The sequence below is a fragment of the Sminthopsis crassicaudata genome, chromosome 2 (genome assembly GCF_048593235.1).
Source record: "Sminthopsis crassicaudata isolate SCR6 chromosome 2, ASM4859323v1, whole genome shotgun sequence".
NCBI classification, from domain to species: domain Eukaryota; kingdom Metazoa; phylum Chordata; class Mammalia; order Dasyuromorphia; family Dasyuridae; genus Sminthopsis; species Sminthopsis crassicaudata.
Window position 1 is genome coordinate 234,649,649 of NC_133618.1, and position 23,740 is coordinate 234,673,388.

Below are 23,740 nucleotides of genomic sequence, written 5' to 3' on the forward strand. Positions count from 1 at the left end.
AAAAAAGAAATAAAAAGGGATGAATGCCTTTTGGTGCTCAATTTTCTCACCGTAAAAAATGAGAGACTAGAACTTAGTGGCCTCTAAAGCCAGCTCCAAAATCACTAGTTGGAGTCACTAAGTGAGATCACTAGGTGAGGTTGGCAGAAAAAGCCTAAGGTATTGATAAGATTACCTTCTGAGACAAGCAGGGAAGGGCATGATGGGGATCAGCTCCCATCCCCTGTGGAGGTCTTGGGTATTTCCAATCGTAACTGTATCCAATCAGATATCAAACCCCAAGGGTAAATTTCCCCTGAAATCTGTCCAGTCTACACCATCATTGCTGCACCATCGCTTTAGGTTATCTTGTCAGAGTGTTCAGTCTCATGATGTCTTTCTCCTTACCTCTCATCCCTCCCCCATCCCTCATGGTGTCTTTCTCCCTCCTATAAGTAACTAACTCTTTTAGAGAGCTAAACTCCTCTGTGGATTTATCCATCAGTGGCATACTCCCTTTCTCCTGGCTAATTGTGCTTTTCTTTAGGGAACTTATCTTTTCCATTGTCAACAATTAACCTTCCTTTAACTTTATTTGTTAACTATATGCTCTCCCAAATCTATTTCATATTTACCACTCATGGTACTTATTTCATTTTGTCTGTAATGTCTTCTCATAAATAAATGGCAATGAGAAGGCCCTTGTGAATTCTTCACATATGAATTATTACTGAACCCCATCATTTGGTGTCTTTCCTAAATTTCATCATTTGATGCTAATTGTTCTCCCAAATCTCATCAAAAACAGCTGATTACCTGTCTGGATATTTCATGCTGCTTTTCTTCATATACTCTTTATTGCAGTCAAATTGACCTACTAGCTGGTCCCCAAATTCAGCATTTCATCTCCTATTTCTGTACCCTTGTATTGGTTGTGTGTGGCTCTGAATAGTGAGTACCTACCATATAATTTTTAAAAAGCTAGAGATATCTCTAGGAGCAAAATGAAGGTTTGTTATATGTTTTAATGAGAAATTGAACAAGCAATTAAAAGGAGGAGGCACCTTTGGGGACAGGTTTTACAATTAAAATTGTCCCTAATGAAAATACACCTCCCATCACTGACCTCATTGGTTGAGGTTCTTACATTCTAGACCTACCCAGGAAATTGAACTTTGGCCAAAAAGTATATAGCTGCCTATATTTAATTGAGGTAAAAAGAAAATGATATCATGGAAGAATAGTAGGAGGGGGAAGTAGGTATATCCTGGGATCATTGCCCAAGGACCACCTCAGGCCTACTCCAACTCTGGAGTAGATGAAGCCTTACTCATTTTCACAATTGTCTGAGAGATCTCACTCTATCTCGTTCAGTTGCAATCTTTTTCTGGAATGTAATTTCTTTTCTCCTCTGTGAGAAGAAATTCTTAATTCTCATAGAATCTTTTTCACTTTCTTCAATGTTGACTGCAGATACTATTTCCCAAGAGACTTTCCTCATCCTCTTATAATTAGTACTTCCCCTACTTAAATTTTCTTGTGCTGAGCACAGTACCTCATACCAAATCAGCATTTAGTATTTGTTGAATTGAACCCTTCTTAATCTCAATTTCTTTAATTGTGGATAATCATACTTATTACCTATTGTAAAGTACAATAGAAAGCATGAACTTAGTCAAGAAACAAATAGTCCCAGCCCTCAAAGTGTTTATATTTCCTTAGGAAATTACATTAGATAGTTTTCAAGATCTTTCAGGTATTTTTCAGCTAGGCAGTCCTAAAACTCACTTTGCAAGGTTATTGTGAGGATCAAATGAAATAATATTTGTAAAAGTACTTAGTTATAGTATCTGGCACAAAGTAGGTGTTCTGTGTAAATGCTTTTTTTTTTTTTTTAATCTTTCCTAATTTCTATGATTTTCTTATTTTGAAAAAAAAAAAAAGATAACTAAGTTACTATAGCACTTACCTCCCAAGGTTCTTGGAGATGAAATGATATAATACACATAAAGTATTTTGAAAACCGTAAGATGATACATTTCAATTTTTCTGTTATTGTATTCTCTGTACTTAGCACAGTATAGGGTACATAGTGTTTAATAAACGTTTTCTGACTAAGATTGATGAGGGATGAGGATACTCCTAACAGCAATAGGGGTTCAAGGCCAGTGTCACAGGTTTCGTGAAAGAATTCACAGTCCCAGTTTGCAAGTGAAGTTTTTGGCAAAAATGGGTTTATTTACACTGAGAAGCCTCTCAGTGGACCAGTTCCTGATTAGAAATTAGCAAAAGTTGGGATACAAGGCTTTGATTTTTTTTTTTTTTTTTTTTTTTTTAGCTTTCTATGGCCTGGGGCTAGGGAGTGATTTCCAGATGAATTGAGGGATTCATTAATGGAGGGTAATAGTGACAGTTCCTATTGCATCATTCCCCCTCTCAAGCAGTCACCCCCAAATTCATTTGGAGCAAAGGGATGGAGGAGTCATCTTCTGAAGCTGCTTCAAGCTGACAAGGGTCATAGAGCTGTCCCTATGCTCAATGGGGTTCAGGCCGGGAGGGCAAGTGTGAGATCTGAATGTGGCAGCAGCAACATCCAGGGGATGCTGAGTGTCCAAGTCAGTTGTTCCATGATCTTCAGACTGAATGAGTACTTGGAAGTTCTAAACTTGGAGCTTGGAGGAAACAAATCTCAGGAGCAAGTTAAAAATGGGGTGACGTCCAGGGTGGAGATGGTGACATTTGGGAATGGGGCCTTTGCAAATAATGCATCGGGTCCCATCTGTGGGCTCCCCTGAGGATGTTGATGGCTAGCCCAATAATCCTGAATGCTCCTACTGCCCATGAAGCTCCCTAGCCTGAAAGGCTAAGAAGGAGTTAACACCCTACTGGTAGGGGCTGAAGAATGACATCAAGAAAAGCCCGAGAGAAAATGCTAGGAGCTAAGTTCTCATTCTTGGAGTGGGAAAATGTAAGGAAGAAAACTAGAGCTAGAGAAAGAAGGACACAGATAATTTCACCCTTCTTTCTCCAGAGTGGTTTCAGGGGTCCCATGGAAGAGGAGCTTCAGGTTCTGTATGGGTTCACAGGAATATTCTGAAATATCTGAAGGAGAAGTAACAGAAGGGCACTTTTAATCCTGGAAATATGAGTCCAGCTGGGGAATCCTTCCAGTTTGACTGACATTGGAGTAGTCAGAGTGACTATATAGTCCTTTCTACTACGTTCCCTATATTTATAGGGGAGGCCATGGTATGAGCACCTTGTAGGTTTAGGGAGATGCTCATTTGCATATTCAGAAAGGGCCTTCTGGACCACATGGAGCTGTATGACAAACTGAGTGACCTGATGCTGTTTTGGATCCACAAGAATGTCAGATTTTAGGAAAGGCCTCCCATACAGAAGTTCAAAAGGGCTCAGCTTAATGTTCTCCTGAGGTCCAAGGCAGGCTCCAAGAAGCCCTAAAGGGAGATTCTTCACTGACTGCTCTCTAGTCTCTACATACAGGTTTTTAAGGTGTGTTTCATTTTTTTCCACTTTCTCAACCTGAGGATGCCAGGCAGAGTGGAAGTGGAAGAATTTTGAGTGCTTTGGCTACATTTTGGGTTACCTGGGAAGTGAAGACCAAAAGCAACTTGAAGCCTCTGCAGGAGGGTATATGTGTAAAGTCTATTTGCCAGTCTTACCCTGGGTATGTGCCCCTTCTCTGAACAGGCTTTAGGAGTGGGGGAAGTCTAACAGCTCCTTCAGTATTTACTTGGGCACAAACTGGGCAGGCCTGGCAGACTTGTCTGATCATTTCTCCCAGTTTGTGACCAGTGAAAATGTGTTTCATAGAGGATTGTGAAATTCTTCCCAAGTGGGTAGCTTGGTGAAGACCAAAAATAAGTTTCCACTGATTTGCTTCTGGAATTAAAAGTTGGCTTGAGGGTGTTTGAAGCCAGCCAGAAGGAGAAAAGGTGGATCCCCTTTCTTCTACAAGGGCTTGTTCCTGTGAGCTATATGAAGGGGTATAAGAATCAGGGAACTGGGGAAATAAAGGTGCCATAGTCGGAGTAAATGGGCAGCAGCTCGAGCAGCTGAATCTGCAAACCTGTTCCCCTTGGCTTGAAGTGAATCTTCCTTCCAATGTCCTTTACAAAATATGTCCTGAAACTTCTCTGGGTTTGTGGATAACTTGCAATAGTTGTAGAATTTCTCCTGTATATTTAATATAATTATATATGTAATATTACATATAATATATATTACAATACAATATAATAAAATATAATATACTAATATTTATTCTTTGCTGTCAAAAGTCCCTTTTCTTTCTATATAGCCCCATGAGCATGCAAAACATGAAAAGCATATTCACTCTCATTCCCTTCCCCGGTTCCAAAGCTCTAGTTAGGGCAATGAGTTCAGCTTTCTGGGCAGAAGTTCCAGGTGGCAATGGCTTGGCCTCCAGGGTGCCACTGAGGGTCACTACGGAATAACCTGCCTTTATTTCCCCATTTTCAAGAAAACTTGACCCATCTGTAAGCTAGTCATCATCCAGGTTGTCAAGAGGAATGGCCCTCAAGTCAGGTCACCTGGAGTAGACAGAAAGCTTCTTCACAATTATGAATGATGTCACCTGATTGAGTGGTGGCAAGATTAAGAGTGTGACACCCAGAGAATCAGGCCAGGGGTGTCTAGTAGGAGAGCCTGATATCTAGTAACCCTCATACTAGCAGCCACTGATGCCCTTTGGCTTCTAAAATGCTCTGAACCTGGTGGGGGGATAGAACCTCCAATGGCTGCCCTAAGATGAGTTTTGAAGCTTCTTCAATTAGAAGGGTTGTAGCAGCCACTGCCTTTAGGCATGAGGGCCATCCTGGGGAAACTAAATCCATTTTCTTTGAGAAGTAGGCAACCGGTCTGGGATTAGGTCCAAGAACCTGAATTAGGACAGGGCCTCGTCCTGCCTTTCATCTACATACAGAGTAAAAGGCTTTTCTAAGTAAGGTAGAGCCAGGGCAGGGGCAGAAGTCAGTTTGGCTTTCCTGGTCTTAAAAGCTTTGACCTAATCTGAGCTAGTCAAGGGGAAGGTTGTCAGGGCCTTGAATAGAATGGGAGAGAGACTTGGCAATAATCCCAAAATTAGGTATCCAAATTCTGCAAAAACCAGCCATGCCCAGGAAAGTAAGTAGCTGCTGCTTTGAAGTGGGGTCCAGGAGGCAGAAAATGGTCTGTTTTCTCTCCTTTGTCAGAGAATGAGAAGTGAGGGTAAGGCTATGGCCCAAATATTTGACAGACTGGCAGGCAATGTGGGCTTTGGATAAAGAGACCCTGTAGCTCCTAGAGACCAGAAAATTAAGTTTTTATAGCTGCATCTAGGGAAGCCTCGGGTTGGGCTGTAGATCAAAATGCCATCCACATACTACATGAGACTAATGTTAAGCAGCAAAAAAGTCCCTTAAATATTTAGTTAATGCTAAAAGTTTATGCTTAAGAAATTTCTTAATCAGGGTTGTAATCCCTCCGTAGTCTCTGCCTTTATTGGATATTGGCATTTATGGGGGAGTACAATGACTAAGGCTCTCCTAGGGATTTCTTGATCCCAGACAGAGGAACTTATTTTCTCCCAGATTTCAGAGGGAATACGGAAGGGCTTTGAGAGCAGTACAAAAAGATCATCTGGAGGTTTTCGAAGAGCCTTGGGGAAAATTGGGGACCCAATTTTCATCATTAAATCAAGGGAACAGGACAGGTCACCAAACTGTCAGGGTAGAGGAGAAGTCTCCAAACAGTTCTTAAGTTTTCCTTCTAATCCTATTATTTTATGGGGGGAAGGATGGGTTAAGACCAGAATATTGAAGTGAGTAGAAAAAATTCAGTGGTTTTACCGACCACATCCAGGTATTAGTCTGTCCTGGTGGAGTGAAGGGGAGCTTGACCAAGCCCCAAACTCCTATCAGAGGGCACAGCTTTGGCGGAGGAGGGGGGCAGCTTGTCCCCTGTGAGCAGTCTTTTCTCCTGGTTGCACTTGGGACAAGGACCAAGGAGTTTCCTCCAAGGAAGATTGGGCCCGATGGCCCTGTCCATTACAACTCAAGCACAAACTCCTATGCTTCCCAGATATGACAGTAGCCAAAATTTGGGCCTGTTCTCCATTTCTTGCTTTAACTCTGCAGTCTTTTTCCTCTGCTGCAGTTTGCTCCCTATTATTAAAGACTCCAACAGTTGTTTCTAACGCTGAGTCTGAGAAGTTTGAGGGCTCAAAGCTGGCTCCTGCAGCTTCCTCTGTATATCTGGGGCATATCGTTTAATATTAACATCTCCCCAGGAAAGATCAAATTTGAGGGCATTGGCCTTAAACCCCTCCATAAACTTGGTGAGATCCTCAGAATAATAGGCAGGTTTTTCCTTAATCTGGGAGAGATTTGGCTTTGAAAAAAGGCACCTGTAACCTGAGTATCTCTTCCCCGAGAGTCTGCTGCTTCTCTAAAGGGATAGAGGTTAGAAGTGGTGGCTGAATCAGGATCCTGAGGAGGAGAAAAGGGGGTCCCATTCCTTGTATCAAAGGGATTGAGGAGTGGGGGCTGGGAAGTCTTAGGATCTGGTTCAAGAGGTGAGGGGGACAGAGTTAAAGAACTATTGTTGGATCAAGGTCCTGCCTTTGATAAGGGGGTAGGTTTCTGAAAGGGATTCACAGGCCTCCTGATAAGGACTGCTTGGGGGTGCAGAGGAGGGATCTGTGTCCCTAAAGGAGTGGAAAGGAGACAAGGCCATGAAGACTTGGACATAGGGAACTTCAGTCTACTTGCCTTGTCTTTGGCAAAACAAATCAAGCTGTGTGGATAGAGCTGTAGTTAATTAAGCCATTAATGGGCCATTTTTTCTAGTTCCCAAAAATATATTGAGGTCAGGCAGCATTGCAAAAGAAAGTGAGTTTCTTAGTTTTGAGATCTTTTAGGCCAAATATGTCTCTTTTTTAAAGAGACAGCCTAGAGGAGAATCCTTAGGGAGAAAGACAGGTGGATTGTTCCATTTTGTCACAAGCCTTAGATTTTCCAGATTTCATAACATCTCAGCCTCGCGGGCATCCCTGAGAAGGAGACAGGTAACAGAAGTCCCCTAGTTAAGGGTACTTTTGCTAAAAGATGCAAGAACTTGAGTCTAGGCATTCCCAGTCAAAGAAGTCAGCTCTGCTGAGCTTAGAGCTCCCAAAGGCCCCAAACCTTCCCGGGTATTTGGGCATCCTTTGGTATAGAACAGAGACAACAGAGTCAAGAGGAGGCTTACTTTGCCCAGCTTTCTATGGCTTGGGCTAGGGAGTGATCTCCAGATGAATTGAGGGACTCAACTATGAGTGGTAATTATGCCCCAGGCCAAGATCTCCAAAGGAATTGTAAATGGAGATCAAGTAGGAGGGTGGGGATGCTCCCAAAGGTCAGGAGGCGTTGAGACTTAGGGTTTTTCCAACCCAGGACTACCCCCCTCCCCAAAAGATCAGGGGGACACAGTTCCTATTGCATCAAGATGAGTTCCAACAGTTCTCATTCTTTTAGGACAAATGAGTAAAGGCAATACTAATAATGATACAAAATAAAAAACTCCTTTAGCTTCTTTCTTGTTAACTATATAAGATTATTAGAAAGTATTTTTACCAAGGCAAGGAAAATGCCACTGGGTTTAAAAGGGTACTGAAATATGCCCTGTTTTCCTGACCTTGGAAAATACTATTTTATTACCTTCAATGCATTCTAATGGCAAATCTGAGGAACTCAGCCATTTTAAAGTTATAGACCATAGTTCTATACATAGTATCAATTTAAAAGTATCATTTAACAAAATAATGGAGATCAAAAAATTTGGACACTGGCTTATGCTGACCCCTGGGGTTATTTGAGGGCATCTGAGAGGATCAGGAAGAAACTTCATGTAGAGCATAACACTGGAGCAGTCTTGGAGGGAAAAAAAAAAAAAAAAACAGATTCCAAGAGATCTAGGTGAAAAGGGCATGCATTCCAGGCATGGTGACTAGCTAGTAAAAGTGCATATTGGCAGGAGATGGAATGTCAGCTGGACCATAGAGTTCATGGGGAGGAATAATGTGTAAAAAGACTGGAAAGGTTAGAAGGTTCAGGTTGTAAAGAGAAAGCCATATAGAAAAAAATTGATAATTTGATCTTTGAGGCAACACTGAGTCATTAGAGTCCAGTGAAGTGGCAAAGCAGGTAACATGATCAGACCCATGATTCTGGAAAATTACTTTGGTGGCTATGTGAAAAGTGGATTGCAATATGGAGAGAGGGGCTTGGAGCAGAAAGAGCAAGCACAAGATGATTGCAGTAGTCCAGGCAAAAAGTGATGAGGTCATGAACCTCACTAGGTTCCACTTACTGGTGAGGTTAAGGTAGTAGTTGTATTAGTAGACAAGAGGGGCTATATAAAAGACATGTTAGGGATATAGGAGTAACAAGATTTGGCATTGCTTATATGGGGTAAATGAGAATGAATAGTCAAAGATGACAGTGAAATGTGAACCCAACATAGATGACTAAGGATGTTGGTGTCCACAGCAGTAAGAAGAAAATATGAGAGGGAAAAAAGGAGTGTATTCAGTTTTGGAAATGTTGAGGTGGAGATTCCTCAGGGATATTTAATAGGCTATTGGTGATATAATCCTGGAACTCAAGAGACTAGGACTGGATATATATACACCTAAGAATTATCTTCTTAGAAATGGTAATAAGTGGAAGTTAGTGAGATCACTAAGTGAGAGTGTGTGGAGAAAAACAACAGTCAAAATTACAGAGGTTAAGAAAAATGAATTCCTATGAATAGCAATGTGAACAAGAACCAATGTAAATCATTAAATCTTAAAAACAGACATTCCAACTGCAACTGTATTGTTTCCTATGCTATTGCCTTTTCTTTTGATTTTTTTAACTCAATAACTTAACCTTAGTAGTTCTATGAATTATTGCATGGGTGTGAATGTTCTCTCTGCCAATGCAGATCACCATCAATCCATGATGTCCTTTTTATATAATTCTAGTCTATATTTTGCCATAAATCTTTCATAGATTATCCACTGAACATGGTAGAGTATTTCTTATGTTTTGTTTTGTTTTGTTTTTAAATAGCATAGTAAGATACCAACATAGTATTCAGGCCATTCCTCTATTATTATTCTTTACCTTCCTTTTATAACCAAACTTTCTTTTTCTGGTCATATGTGTTTTTGATGATATCAACAAGGATATAACCCAGCAGCTTTGCAAAAAATTTTCTATATTGGAAGCAGCATGGTATAGTAGAAAGAGAATCAATTGGAGTCCGAGGATCTGAGTTTAGCATTCAGCTCTGGGTTCTCAAATAGATCCTCACTGTTGTAAGGCATTTTTTATGTCCTTAATCTACCAAAGTGTATTTTTGAAATCTTTTCATCCTTAAGTTTTCCATGTTTCCTTTCCCACTATTCTCTCAAGAGAACCTTGCTTCATATTAAATTAAAAAAAAAAAATTGGAGTCATTTGTCAAGAGTTCTTTTTCTAATGTACTATTTAGTTTGATGATCTTACCATCTCTCATGGATTTAATTAGCATTTTATTAATTTGAATCTCAGATCTATTTAGGTAGTCCTAACTTCTTTTTTTTCTCCTTTCTTTCTTTTAAAAAACAAAAACAACAACTCTGGTTTTGGATGTGGAATTAGATATTTTTTATAAACATCCTAAATTCACTACGTCTAAAACTGAACTCCTTATCTTTCTCCCACCCTCTCTCATCCTCATATCCAATCTGTTGCTAAGTCTTGTTGATTCTTCTGTGGCAACATCTTTTGTACATCCAGGAATGTGCTGGAGATAGTGCTAACAGCTTTTAAATTTTCAGTGTGAGCATCAAACCTCAGAAATGCATTCATTGCAAATCAGGGCTTGATTTATTGTTTTGATTACCTAGACTTAAGAAAGTATTAAAAATGAAAACTGAACTTAAAATTCATGCACATAAATTTTACCCTCTTCTCAGCACCATTGTTAAACGTTTACCTGCACAACCCTGTTATGCTCTAAAATATTGCTTAGTTCAGCAGGAAAGCTGCAGAAGACTCAAGGAATTGTCATTATCAAATGGAGTCCTGGTAACTAGAAGCTAATATTGGAAATAAGAATAACTAGAACTTTTACATTATTTTAAGGTTTGCAAAGTACTTTATATCTATTATTTCATTTGAGCTTCACAAAATCCCTGTATACACTTGTCTTTCTCTAACACTGCAACTATCCTAGTGTAGTCCTTTTCCACTTCATTTCTGGACTATTGTAGTAAACTTCTGGTTGATCTCCTTGCTTCAAATTTCTCTCCATTCTCTACTCCAGTTCATCTTTCTGGAAAAATTATATTCCTAAAGCAAAAGTCAGACCATGTTATCCCAATTCAATAAATGCCTTTTCAACTCCTGGATCAAATAGAAAATCCTATTTGGCTTTTAAAGTTTTTTGTAATTGGTTCCCTTCCTATTTTTTCATCTTATTCCCCTCCATATATTTTACAGTCTTTTGACAACCATGTTGTTCCTCCCAGAGGACACTGATTTCAGACTCTGGGCATTTTCACAAGCTTTCCCCATGCCTAAAATTCTTCTTTCTGGTTTCTTTCAAGTAGCAGCAAAAACTCCATTTTCTGCAAAAATCTTTTCCTGATCCCCTTTTCTAGTGCTTTCCCTCTAAGATTATCTCCAATTTACCTTCTGTTTATCTTGTTTGTTCATAGTCATTTGCATATTATCTCTTCTATTAGACTGTGAGCTTCCTGAAAACAGTGCTTTGTATTCACTAATGATTAACACAGTACCTGGCACATAGTAAGTGCCACATAAATGTTTATTGTCATTATTATTATTAGTTGTATAAATGCTTGTTGGTTTGACTTAACTCAGATAATTACTACCTTGTGACTTTGGGCAAGTTACTTAATCTGTCTGGATCTCAGTTTCCTCATTTGTAAAATGTTAAAGTTAGCCCTTAGTTTTCTCATTTGTAAAATGAGTTGGAGAAGGAAATAGCAAAACACCCATATCTTTGCCAAGAAAACCACAAGTAGGGTTATGGAGAGTCAGACACAACTGTAAAACAATTGAACAACAAAGGTTAGCCCAGATGACTAACCTCTAGTGTTTCTTATAGCTCTATACCAAAGCTCTGATCCTCTGCTACAAATTCCCATTAGGATATTAGAAAGTTTTATGATATTTCTTGTCTGAATTTTGCACAAAAGACAACAAAGATCATCTATTCAGTTAATAGAATTTAGTGGTAAAAACTAGTATTTATGGAGTGCCATAAATTTTGCCAAGTACTATATATGTATATGTACATATACATAGTGCAGATGTATAATTTTATCTTATTCTCACAACAATGCTGGGAGGTATCTATTATCTTCATTTTACAAATGAGAAATATGATGTAGATTAAAGTCAAATGACTTGGCCAGGGATCATAGTCTAGTATCTAACTACTAATAAATTTTAACGTAGGTCTTCCTTACCAGTGTTATATCAATTTCACCTTTCTAGATAGAAAATAAAATAAGTTTAAACTGGGATGTGGGGGATTTAGAAAGAATTTTCCAGTAATAAAGAATTTCTACATACTAGAATTAAGTTTGTGAGAGATTGCAGGATCTCATTCGACTATCTGCAGAAATAATTACAAGAAAGTAAGGCAGCAAAAATTAAAGAGTCTTCAGACATGGAAGGGTTTGTGGAAGGGATGGCACTTGAGCAGAGCTTACTTTCCCTATTATATTATCCAATGTTATAGGAACCAGTTATATACTCATTTCTGGAACTAATCATCTGTTTGGCAGGGATTAGTTAATTTTTTTTACTCTTCGTTTTTCATACAAATTATAATTTCCTGAAGGCAGGTACTTGAGTGCTATTCATCTTTCTATAGCATTCAATAAATGGTTATTGAATCCACTGAATGATTGTAATCCTCATTTATTGGTTCTGTTCCTTGTTATTTCTCTGTAGGTATCATGGCCATCCTATTCTCTGGTATTGTGATGTCACATTATACACACCATAATCTTTCCCCAGTTACACAGATCCTAATGCAGCAAACCCTACGAACTGTTGCCTTCATGTGTGGTAAGTTGCACATTTGTAGAGTGTGAATGTGTTCGTTAAAGTGGTAGTTCTTTGGGACAGTTACTTTACTATCTGTTAGTCACTCAGAAACATTCATTAAATCTCTATTAAATGCCAGTCATTTTGCTAGTTGCTCGGAGCAAATAGAAAGAATAAAATAATCCCAATTCTCTAGGAGCTTGTGCTCTAATGGGAAGACACATAAATACATATATAAGTATTGAGTTTTAAAATAGTTCCTTGGGGGAGTGAAATAGGTAATCAGCATAGAAGGAATAAAAGGACTGCCTTGTTGAAGTGAGGGCTCATGTTCAGTAAAATGACAGATTTCCATATAGTCAGTGTTTTTCCTAGGTTTATATACTGCCATTTAAAAATATCCTTTTAGACAACTGATTCATCAAATTAGAATACTCTGGATGGCAAATACATGCTGCTTGTGTGTTTAGTAGATTGGAGTTCAAGGTTGTAAAAGAGGGAATGATGGAGACTTAAGTTGAAGTTTATCTGAGGTATTGATTACAACCTCTATTAATTCAAGGCCTCAATATAATGTTGATTGTGTCAGTGAAATACAAACTCTGGAAGAAACCATATAGCTGGGAAGCTTCTTATATAAGGCCAGCAGTGGTCAATGCAGCTATAGTTTTGAGGGCCTGCCTAATCAAGTTCAGAGAAGGACATCACTAAAAGGTTTGGTCATGGCAATTCAGTAAATCAATTTAAAGTGTCCTTTTTGGGGGGAGAAAGGGAAAAAAGAATTGTGATCTGTATCTGTGGAAAGAACATCTGTAGTGAATAAAATCACATACATCATTACAGAATAAAGTAAGGAAGAACATGCTCAGCGATAAACTTTTTTTCGAGGCTGGGGTTAAGTGACTTGCCCAGGGTCACACAGCTAGGAAGTATTAAGTATCTGAGGCCAGATTTGAACTCAGGTCCTCCTGAATTCAAGGCTGGTGCTCTATCCACTGTGCCACCTAGCTGCCACACTTTTTTTCTTTTTTCTTAGACAATTGGGGTTAAGTGACTTGATCATGGTCATACAATTAGGAAGTGTTAGGTGTCTGAGGCCACATTTGAACTCAGGTCCTCCTGACTTCAGGGCTGGTGCTAGTGATAAACTATTTTGTAGGTTTTTATTCTACTCAAAGATTATTATCCTACTCAGAGATCATATATTCAGTTATTTAACTATTTAATAGTGTTTTTAAAACGTTAATTTTGAATTTTTTCTTTTTTGCTTATTTCAGAAACATGTGTGTTCGCATTTCTTGGCCTGTCCATTTTTAGTTTTCCTCACAAGTTTGAAATTTCTTTTGTCATCTGGTGCATAGTGAGTATTTTTCCTTTTAAAATTCTTGATTATAAGTAAAATGTATATAATCATGTTTTATATAGCTTCTCATCATTTTTCTTTTAAAAGAACAAAATCCTTTATGGATGGCTGGGTGTTCTGGACTATGAGCAAGTAAAAGTCATTTAATAAGAAAAGTCTATATTCCTCTTCTGGCATATAGTCATCATAATAATATTTATTTTCATTTCTATAGTAGTTTAATTTTACAAAGCATTTTTCTCAAAACTGTTCATATTAGTGGTCAGCAAAAGATATTATCATCACCATTTGTAAAATGAGGACCTCAGGTCAGTGAAAGGGACTTCTCAGCATTCATATAACTAGTCAATAATCAGAGTTAAAATATAAAAAATAACTTTCAGACATTCCTAGACTCCTACTACCTGTTTGTTGAATTAAATTTTTGAATATTCTTATGTAAAATTTAAATATCTTGAAATGTATTTGGGGATGGAATAAGAAGAAATATTTAAAAGATATCTATTACTTTAATCTCATTTCCTCCACAAAGAACAAAACTTTCTTTGTAGTATAAGGAAATTTGAAATATTGGAAATATCCTTATATGTGAAACAAAAGATTCAGATGACCTGGGTTTAAATTTAGGTTCTGCCACTCACTATTATTGTTGCCTTAAATAAGTATATTCCCCCTTTCTGAGTTTCAATATCTTAGAATAAGAAAGTGAAACTAGATGATTTCTTAGTTTCTTTGCAGTTCTAAAAGTATTTGATTCTGAAAAGTTCTATGCTTGTGATAATATGATTTGGGACACACCACCTAAAATTTTCAATATATCTTCCCCATTTGGTATTCTCTCTAGTAAAAAGGACCATACATTTCTCTTGAAGGTTAATTTTTGATCAGAAGAAAGAATAAAATTAAGCTAATGAATGGGACTAAGAACTCACTGAAGTATACTTTAGGATATTTAGCCTTTACAACACATTTTTAACTAAAACCATTGTCTTTTTAATTAAACTTTAAGACTTTTTAATTAAAGTCCATTTAGCCACTGTTTGCATGTGAGCAATGGCAAATTTACTAGGCATGATGTGTTTTGGTTTCATAACTTTAGACACTTGAAAGACATTTGCATATCAGTCATTAAACATTTATTAGGTGTGTACTATATTCCAGGTATTGATCTAAGGACTAGAAATACAAAGAAGAAAAGAAAGTTTCTGCTCTCAAGGAGCGTGCAATCTAATGGGGGAAGACTATACACAAAAAACCACTGGGGTAGGTAGTGGAGGGAGATGTCAGAAGGACCTTCTTAGTCATGATGTTTCTGGAATTAAAACAGCAGAACAGCTCTTAAGAATGAAGAGTGCTACTTCTGACCCCACTGTAGTAGACAAGAGTATTTTGCTTCACCCTCCAACTGTTCAATCAGAATGGATCAGCAGCTGAGGCTACTGAAGGGATGTTGAAACAGTTAAAGCAGTCTCCATGGTGATGAGATTTTTTATTTATCATGGGAAAGTATGGTGTTTGTGGAGTCCAAACCAAGCAGAGCAGCTTATAGGCACTATATGTAGAAAATCAGTTGTTTGACTTTTAGACCTCCCCTTTGGAGCCTAGATCTATTAGAAAGTGGAAACAACTTATTTGTCCTCCAGGGCTCTACTAATAAGAAAATTAGTCCCATTTGTGGATATCCTCACGAGCTAAATAAAACTGGCTCCTAGATTAGTCTCTGGGTACTTCACAATGCTCTTTTGACTTCCAATTATGTGGTCATTAATAAAATAAAAATTATTAATAATGTCTTTGTTTTATATAAATATCTTCTGAAATTTGTTTTAATTTTTTTTCCAGGAACATAGGAAACTATATACCTAGGTTTTAAATAATGCTTAGATGCTGACTAATATTGTTTGGTCAGGGTCTACTATTACAGGGAAAAAGCTATGTTTATAATGGATGTGTTCTAGGAGCTATATTAACTACAAACAAGTTACAGCTAGAAGCAGATATGTTGAATGGAGACTTAGATGATTTTCTTGCTTTATACACAGGTACTTGTGCTGTTTGGTAGAGCTGTGAACATTTTTCCTCTGTCCTACCTCCTAAATTTCTTCCGTGATCATAAAATCACTCCCAAAATGATGTTTATCATGTGGTTTAGTGGTAAGTAACCTCCTTTAAGGGAGAAATTTGGAAGAACAACATTACTTATGTGTTATACAAGATACAGATGAGTTTATCCTTCCTCTTTGCTAAAATTATTAGTTGTTTAAATTAACTTTTAAATTGAATCTCGAGGATTTTCCAACTATAAATCATGTCATCTGGAAAAAGATAATTCTATTACATCATTCCCCATTCTTATGCTTTTAATTTCTCTTTTTTTTTCTTTTATTGCTGTTGCTAGCAATTCTAATATAATACTTAATATTATTGGTGATGATGGGCATCCTTCTTTCATTCTTAGTCTTATTGGGAAGGCTTCTAGGTTATATTACAGATAATACTTGCTGATGTTTTTAAATGCTTTCAAGTGTTTTAAATAGGAACAAGTGTAATATTTTGGTATTTCAATAAGAAGCCACTGAAGATTTTTAAATAGTGGGTATGACATGGTCAGATTTCTGTTTTAGGGATATCATTTTGGCAGCTTAGATGGAAGATAAATTGAAAAGGTGAAAAAATAGAGGCAGGGAAACTAATCAGGGGGCTATTGTAAAATCTGGGTGTAGCCTACTAGCTGTTTTTTGCACTCGACCACCTATATCTTGCCTCTGAGATTTTTCATTAGCTCTTATTGAATAGAGAATAATATACACAGACCTGTAATTTAGGAAGATTATTTGGAAAGCTGTGTAGAAAATAGACTGGAGAGGGGAAAGACTAGAAGTAGGAACATCAATTAAGAAACTATTTTGTAGTTCCAATTGATAGGTTATGAGAGTCTGAATAAGAGTGATGACTGTGTGAATGGACAGAATGGGAAAGATATGATAAATGTTAAGAAGGCAGTAAGTACATTACCATTATCATAGTTCTAGATTTGGCCTCAGTGATCATTTAGTCAAAAAGAATCTCGACCATAATATGCCTGAAAAGTAACTTTTCTGCTTCCTGATAACATGGAACAATTCTACCTTGAGGCCAAATTAATTGGCCCTGCCTGGAACCTCTCTGTATTATGAAAAGCCCCAGCTTCACTTCCACTCCTCTCTGAAGATGAGGTATTAATTACTTCATGAATTAATTTCTCCATAATTGGCATTTTCCCATTCTGAACCATCCCTCTCCTCTGTCACTGTACAAACCCAGTTCCCTGTCTCCTACTGACCCTATTCTTTTCTATTTGATTAGTTGCTTCTGTCTAAGTTTTCACAACACTAGTTTCCCCTGGTCCTCCTACCTGTCTAACTACTCCTCAATCTCCTTTGCTGGATTCTTATCCAAATTATATCCAGTATTCATATGTGTTCTCCGAGATTCTGTCCTGAGTGCTTTTATAAGTTTAAGATTTCATATTTATCTCTGTTAAAGTCTTCCTGTTATAAGCCCATGTTGTAGCCTGTCAGATTTTTTTGTGATCCAGTATGTTGGATTTTTCTTTCAGCTTTGTACCAATTGCACATTTTGTGAGCATGTAGTATATACCTTCGCCAAATACTATTGCTATTAACAGAAATGTTAATAATAGCACAGGGCCAAACACAGGACTCTGCAGGGTCTCTATGAGAGATGTCTTATCATTTAACCGTTGATGAACATTTGTGAGTAAAGATGTACCAATTCTGAATCCTACCAGTTGTACTAGCATCTAGCCCACATCTTTTCTCCAAGAATAGCACAAAATACTTCTTTAAACATTTCTCTTATAATTTAGATAAATGAAATCTACAGTATTTCTCTAATCTACCAAAGTTTAGTAGAAAATAAGGTTAGTCTGGCAAGACCTGATCTTGTTAAAATTGCATTGGCTCTTTGTAATCATTGTCTTTTCTCTTCATTCACTATCTCATTAATAATTCATTCTAGAATTTGGCTGACACTTGAAGTCAAACTTCTTGGCCTATAGTTTGTAGAGTCTTTTCTGTTCTCTGTTTTGAAAATCAAGACATTGGGGGCAGCTAGGTGGCGCAGTGGATGGAGCACCAGCCTTGAATTCAGGAGGACCCGAGTTCAAATCTGGGCTCAGACACTTAACACTTCCTAGCTGTGTGACCCTGGGCAAGTCATTTAACCCCAGCCTCAGGAAAAGAAAAAAGAAAAAAAAATCAAGACATTTTCCCTTTTCTAGCTCTCTCTTTCATTCTCCACAGCCTTATATTTAACATTGACAGTAGCTTAGTAATCACATATAACAGTTCTTTTAGTAGCTAAGGATGTAATTCATCTAGGCCAAGTGACTTGAATTCATCAAGGGTAGTAACTAACTACTTTCTTTACTGTAGAATTTTCATGGGCATCAAATCCTCTTTAGCTGTTTTTATTTTGCCTTTCTAGTTCAGAGGTGTGTTTCCTTGGCAAACAAACAAATAAAGCCCACAGAAACAAACTAAGAATTAGAGCAGCTTTCCCTTTTTATTCCAATTATTCTTTTTATTTCTTCAAGTTTTGTTGTGATTTCATCTTGCTCATTTGCTATTTTACTGATTCAATTTTCTGTTCTCTTTTTCATCAAATTAGCTAAACTTGTTTTACTTATTTCTAAGGGTTTTTTTTTCTGCTTATTTCTAACATCTATTTTTCCTTTAATTTTTAATATCTCCTCTTTTATGTTTATTTGGGCTTCTTTTCTAATTTTAAAAACTTCTATCTAATTTATTAGTTATCTCTTTTTCTGTTTTGTTAAATGTATAATTGTAAGTATATGATTTCCTCCCTGAGGCTTTAGGTACGTTTCAGAAATTTTGGTATGTTGTCTCATCATTATATTTTCTTTTACATAGTTCTTAATTGTTTTTATGATTTGTTTTTTGATCTACTTATTATTTAAAATCTCATTATTAAGTTTCCATTTAAGTCTGTATCTTTAGTAGTGGAACCTGAACCAATTTCTGGGGGTTTTTTTTGGTTTTTTTTTTTTTTTGCATTCTGGTATATAAAAGATATGTTAAACTATTGTTTTTTCTTTATATACTTGTTTGCAATATATCTAGCCCCAGCACATAGTCATTTTTTTCTTTTCTTTTTTTTAATTTTTATTAAAACTTTTTGTGTTTCAAAATATATGCGTGGACAGTTCTTCAACATTAGCCCTTGCAAAACCTTGTGTTCCAATTTTCCCTCTCTCTCCCACACCCTCCCCTAAATGGCAAGTAGTCCAATATATGTTAAACATAGTAGAAATAATATGTTAAATCTAATGTATTCAAAAGAAAGAGCAAAATAAAATGCCAGCAAGCAACAATAAAAGTAGTGAAAATTCAGTCATTTTTTAAATAAAAGTTCCATGTAGTACAGAGAAATAGTTATATTCTTTTGCTATTCTATTTAGATGCCCTAAGTCTTTTAACTTCAGTTTCTCCAAAAGTTCCATCTCCTTTCCTCTCAGGATAGGTAGATTTTTCAAGTATCAAATCTTCCAGGCCTCATTCTGCATTATCTTTCCCTGACCATCACTGATCATGTCTTTTCATCCATGGGAGCTTTCATTGATGGAGCTCCCTACTGTCTCCAAAGTAAGGCTCTTTTCTTTTCCCCCTCCTCCTCACCCATTCCCCTGAAGATTCTTTTCTTTCTGAGACATCAGAAGTCACTTTCCCCTCATTGCTAGCCCTTAATTTGATCCAGGTATATCACTCCTCTCTATCCTCCTATTCCTCCCCCCCACCTTAGTATCCTCCCATTTTGTAACATAGATTCACACACACACAAAAAAAATCATTGATTCTCCTGTAGGATTTTTTTTTTTTGCCAGGTTCTGTGCTGGGGAGTGGGAGTGGGGTGCTGAGTGAGTCAGTCTCATGGAACATGGAATGTGCTATTCCTGATTGTTTTAAAAGAAAATTAAAAGAGCTGTCTCATACATAGCAAAAATAATGGGAAGAAATAATTGAGTCTGCAATGGCAAAAGTAAAAAGAAAAAAGCAAGGGATTTTAGGGTTTAGTTTTGTTTTTTGCTTTTGCCTTCTTTTGTATTCTTAATATCCTAGACCTTGCAGACAGCAGAAGTTGCTTTATCTTTGGTGCATAATTTCTGTTTTGGAAGGGTTTGAGATGTCATAGGGATTAGAGAAAATGTCTAGTCTGCTTATGTGACTGGAACAAGCACCTTTTTTATTCTCAATTATCATCAAACTGTCCACCCTGGTCAGTGGGGTCATAGCTCTTCTTTGATAGTCTGCTTTCTCCAATTTAGCATTAAAAACACTTCTTTGTTGTTTTTTTGTTTTTCTAAAAGTGAGCTATCCATGTCTTCTTTCCATTTCCTAAGTGAGGCCTTTCTTGAACCCTCTGGTTCTTCCTTCATAAATCATCTTATGTATTTACTAATTTTTAAGTTTTATTCGGTAGTAGAATATAAATGTCATAGGCAGTGTTTGTTTCTTTTTATCCTTGTATTCTCAGTGCCTGGCACATATGTGCTTCGTAAATAGTTTCCCCATAATAACATATCAGATGTAGCTTCCTGATTAGTTTTCCTGTTTCTGGTCTTTTATCTCTTTGATGTGTCTTTCACACAACTGTCAAATGATATTCCTAAAACACAGATCTCACCATGTTCCCCCAACACTTAAAAATCTTCATTGGCTCCCTTTTGCCTCTTGAATAAATTAAAACTCTTCAGCCTGATTTTTAAAGATTTTTCACATGAGTGCTGAAATGCATCATCAGGAAAATCTAGGTACAGATATTGCCTCTGATAATTACTAGTTCCATAACTTTGAAGAAGTCACTTAAATGTCTTTGACTCTCAATTTCCTTATCTGTAAATTGGGTATAACAGCTAAGGAGATAATCTCTGTAAAGTACTAGCTGATATTACTTCTGAGGAAGAGAAAGTGACTATCTTAATGTTCCATAGAACCACTACTTGTAAAAATATTGCTTCTGCCATATTGTAAGATTCAGAGAGTTTGTACATAATGCCTTTTGGAAATTCTTTGTTTCTAAAACAAAGTAGTAGGCATTTTGGGGCATGACCAATGTAGAAATTTGTTTTATTTGACTATGCTTGTTTTTCAAGGGCTTTGTTCTTTTTCACAGTAGGGAGGTGTAAGATAAGTGCATTTTTAAAAATAATTTTAAAAATATGACAGGGTATTAGGTTAATTAGAAAATCCATGGTGTAGTAGAAAGAATACTAATCAAAGGAAAATATAATGGTGAATGTTGGAGGGGATGTGGGAAAACCATGACACTAATACATTGTTGGTGGAGTTGTGAACTGATTCAACCTTTCTAGAGAGCAAAGGGCTATCTAATTGCACATCCCCTTTGATCCAGCAGTGTTACTACTGGGCTCGTATCCCAAAGAGATATTAAGGGAAGGAAAGGGATCCACATGTATAAAAATGTGGCGGCCTTTTTTGTAGTGACCAGAAATTGTAAACTGAATGGATGCCCATCAGTAGGAGAATGACTGAATAAGTTATGGTATATGAATATAATGGATTATTATTGCTCTATACGAAATGATGAGCAGGATGATTTTCAGAAAGACCTGGAGAGACTTACATGAACTGATGCTAAGTGAAGTGAGCAGAACCAAGAGAACATTGTTCACAGCAACAGCAAGATTATATGATGATCAATTCTGATGCACGTGGTTTTTTACAATAGCAATATGATTTAGGCCAGTTCCAATGGTCTTTTGATGAAGAGAGCCATCTGTGCCCAGGGAAAGGACTTTGGGGACTGAATATAGATCACAACATAGTATTTTCACTTTTTTGTTGTTGTTTGTTTGTATCTTGTTTTCTTTCTCATTTTTTCCTTTTTTTTTTTTTTTGAGGCTGGGGTTAAGTAACTTGCCCAGGGTCACACAGCTAGGAAGTGTTAAGTGTCTGAGACCAGATTTGAACTCGGGTCCTCCTGAATTCAAGGCTGGTGCTCTATCCACTGCGCCACCTAGCTGCTCCCTCAACATTCACTCTTGCAAAACCTTGTGTTCCAAATTTTTCTTTCTCCCTTCCCTTTTACCTTCCCTCCCAGATAGCAAGTAATCCAATATAGGTTAAACATGTACAGTTCTTGTATACATATTTCCACATTTATCATGCAACACAAGAAAAATCAGCACAAAAAGTGGGGGGGGGGGGAGAAGAAAGAAAAAAATGTAAGGAAACAACAAAAAAAAGGTGAAAACATTATGTTGTGATCCACATTCAGTCTCCACAGTCCTCTTTCTAGCTGCTGATGGCTCTTTCTCTTAAAAGTCTATTGGATGGGAAATGAATGTAAACTGTTATTTTTACCTTCTGAATCCAATTCTTCCTGTGCAACAAAAAAATTCGGTTCTACACACATATATTGTATCTAAATTATACTGTAATATATTTAACATATATAAGACTGCTTGCCATCTGGGGGAGGGGGTTGGGGGAGGAAGGGAAAAAATCTGAATAGAAGTAAGTGCAAGGGATAATGTTGTAAAAAATTACCCATGCATATGTACTGTCAAAAAATGTTATAATTATAAAATAAAATTAAAAATTAAAAAAAAAAAAAAAAGTCTATTGGAATTGGCTTGAGTAATCTCATTGTTGGGAAAAGCCACATACATCAGAATTGATTATCCCATAACCTTCTTGTTGCCATGTATAATGACCTCCTGGTTCTGCTCATTTCACTTAGCATCATTCGCGTAAGTCTTTCCAGGCCCCTCTGAAATCATCCTACTGATTGTTTTTTATAGAACAATAATATTCCATAACATTCATATACCACAATTTATTCAGCCATTCTCCATCTGATGGGCATCCATTCAGTTTCCAGTTCCTTGACACTATGAAAAGAGCTGCTACAAACATTTTTGTACTTGTGAGTCTTTTTCCCTTTTTTATAATCTCTTTGGGATAAAAGCCCAATAGAGATGTTGCTGGATTAAAAGGTGTGCACAGTTTGATAGCCCTTTGGCAACCTAGTACTGTCACCATGATATCAGATATCCTCTCTATCTTAGATCTGAAGCTACCTAGGATAGTCTTTGGGTTTTCCCTTCTCTTTTTAAAATTGTTTTTATTGTTTGTGGATAGGTTTACGTGGAGCTATTCCATATGCCCTAAGTCTTCATTTGGATCTGGAACCCATAGAGAAACGGCAGCTCATTGGGACAACAACCATAATCATTGTGCTCTTCACCATTCTGCTGCTTGGAGGAGGGACAATGCCCCTTATTAGACTGATTGACATTGAAGATTCAAAAGCCCGAAAAAGAAATAAGAAGGATATCAATCTCAGTAAAACAGAAAAAATGGTTTGTATTGAGAATTCAAATGGAATCACTGAGGAATATTGTTTCATTGTACAATACTATTTCCCTTTGTAATCTCTGCTATTCCAGACCAGCTTTATGTTATGTTATAGCACAACTTAAATTCATGTATTGATTTATAACTGACAAAGCACTTTTTTTTAGCTAAAGAAATGGTTGTTTAGTAAGGTAGAATTGTAAGAATGGTTGGCTCAAATATTGATCCCCAAAAGTCTAAGATATGCTCTCCCACAAATATATTAAGACTTACAAAGCTCTTTGCATGAATTTATTTCATTTGATCCTCACCAAAACCTGTGAGGTAGCCAGGGGGTATCTTTATCCTTGTTTCAGATCATAGGGGAATTAGTTTGCTTAGATGCCACAACTAGAAAGTGGTAAAGCACTTAGACCCAGATTTTATAATTCCAGGACTCTTCTGATTACACAATATTGCCTTTCTTTGTGATGTCCTTTTAATTAAGATATCTAAAGAAGAGTATCATCTATCCCCTTCCATAACATTGTTGGCCCTGAGAATGAAGCGGACCACAGCTTTTTTACTCAGATTTGGCTTGGCCTTGTAGCTTGGGACACGGCAGTTGGAGTATGTCTACCTTGAGACTGATTTTATTTAGTTACATTTTTGTTTTGCCACCTTTGGTTGTAACAGTTTCCCTTTTACTGATATCAGACTTCTACACAATCACTGTTGTCAATAGCAGTGACTATACTTTTCACGTAGTAGTCTTATACTGTTGTCTTTAAAAAATAATAATTGGGGCAGCTTGATGACACGGTGGAAGTCAGGAGGACCTAAGTTCAAATCTGGCTCAGACATTTAACACTTCCTAGCTGTGTGATCCTGGACGAGTCATTAAC

At 37.1% G+C, this 23,740-nt stretch overlaps 1 protein-coding gene across 2 annotated transcripts in view; it reads left to right on the top strand.

Annotated features, from left to right (window-relative positions):
* SLC9A8 (solute carrier family 9 member A8) overlaps nucleotides 1-23,740 on the top strand; it is a 116,309-nt gene that overhangs the window by 83,667 nt on the left and 8,902 nt on the right. For both annotated transcript variants that reach the window (XM_074288577.1, XM_074288576.1), the window contains exons 11-14: nucleotides 11,997-12,113; nucleotides 13,370-13,452; nucleotides 15,498-15,609; nucleotides 22,641-22,861. In XM_074288577.1, the coding sequence (XP_074144678.1) occupies nucleotides 11,997-12,113; nucleotides 13,370-13,452; nucleotides 15,498-15,609; nucleotides 22,641-22,861 (533 nt within the window). The remainder of the gene's footprint in view (nucleotides 1-11,996; nucleotides 12,114-13,369; nucleotides 13,453-15,497; nucleotides 15,610-22,640; nucleotides 22,862-23,740) is intronic.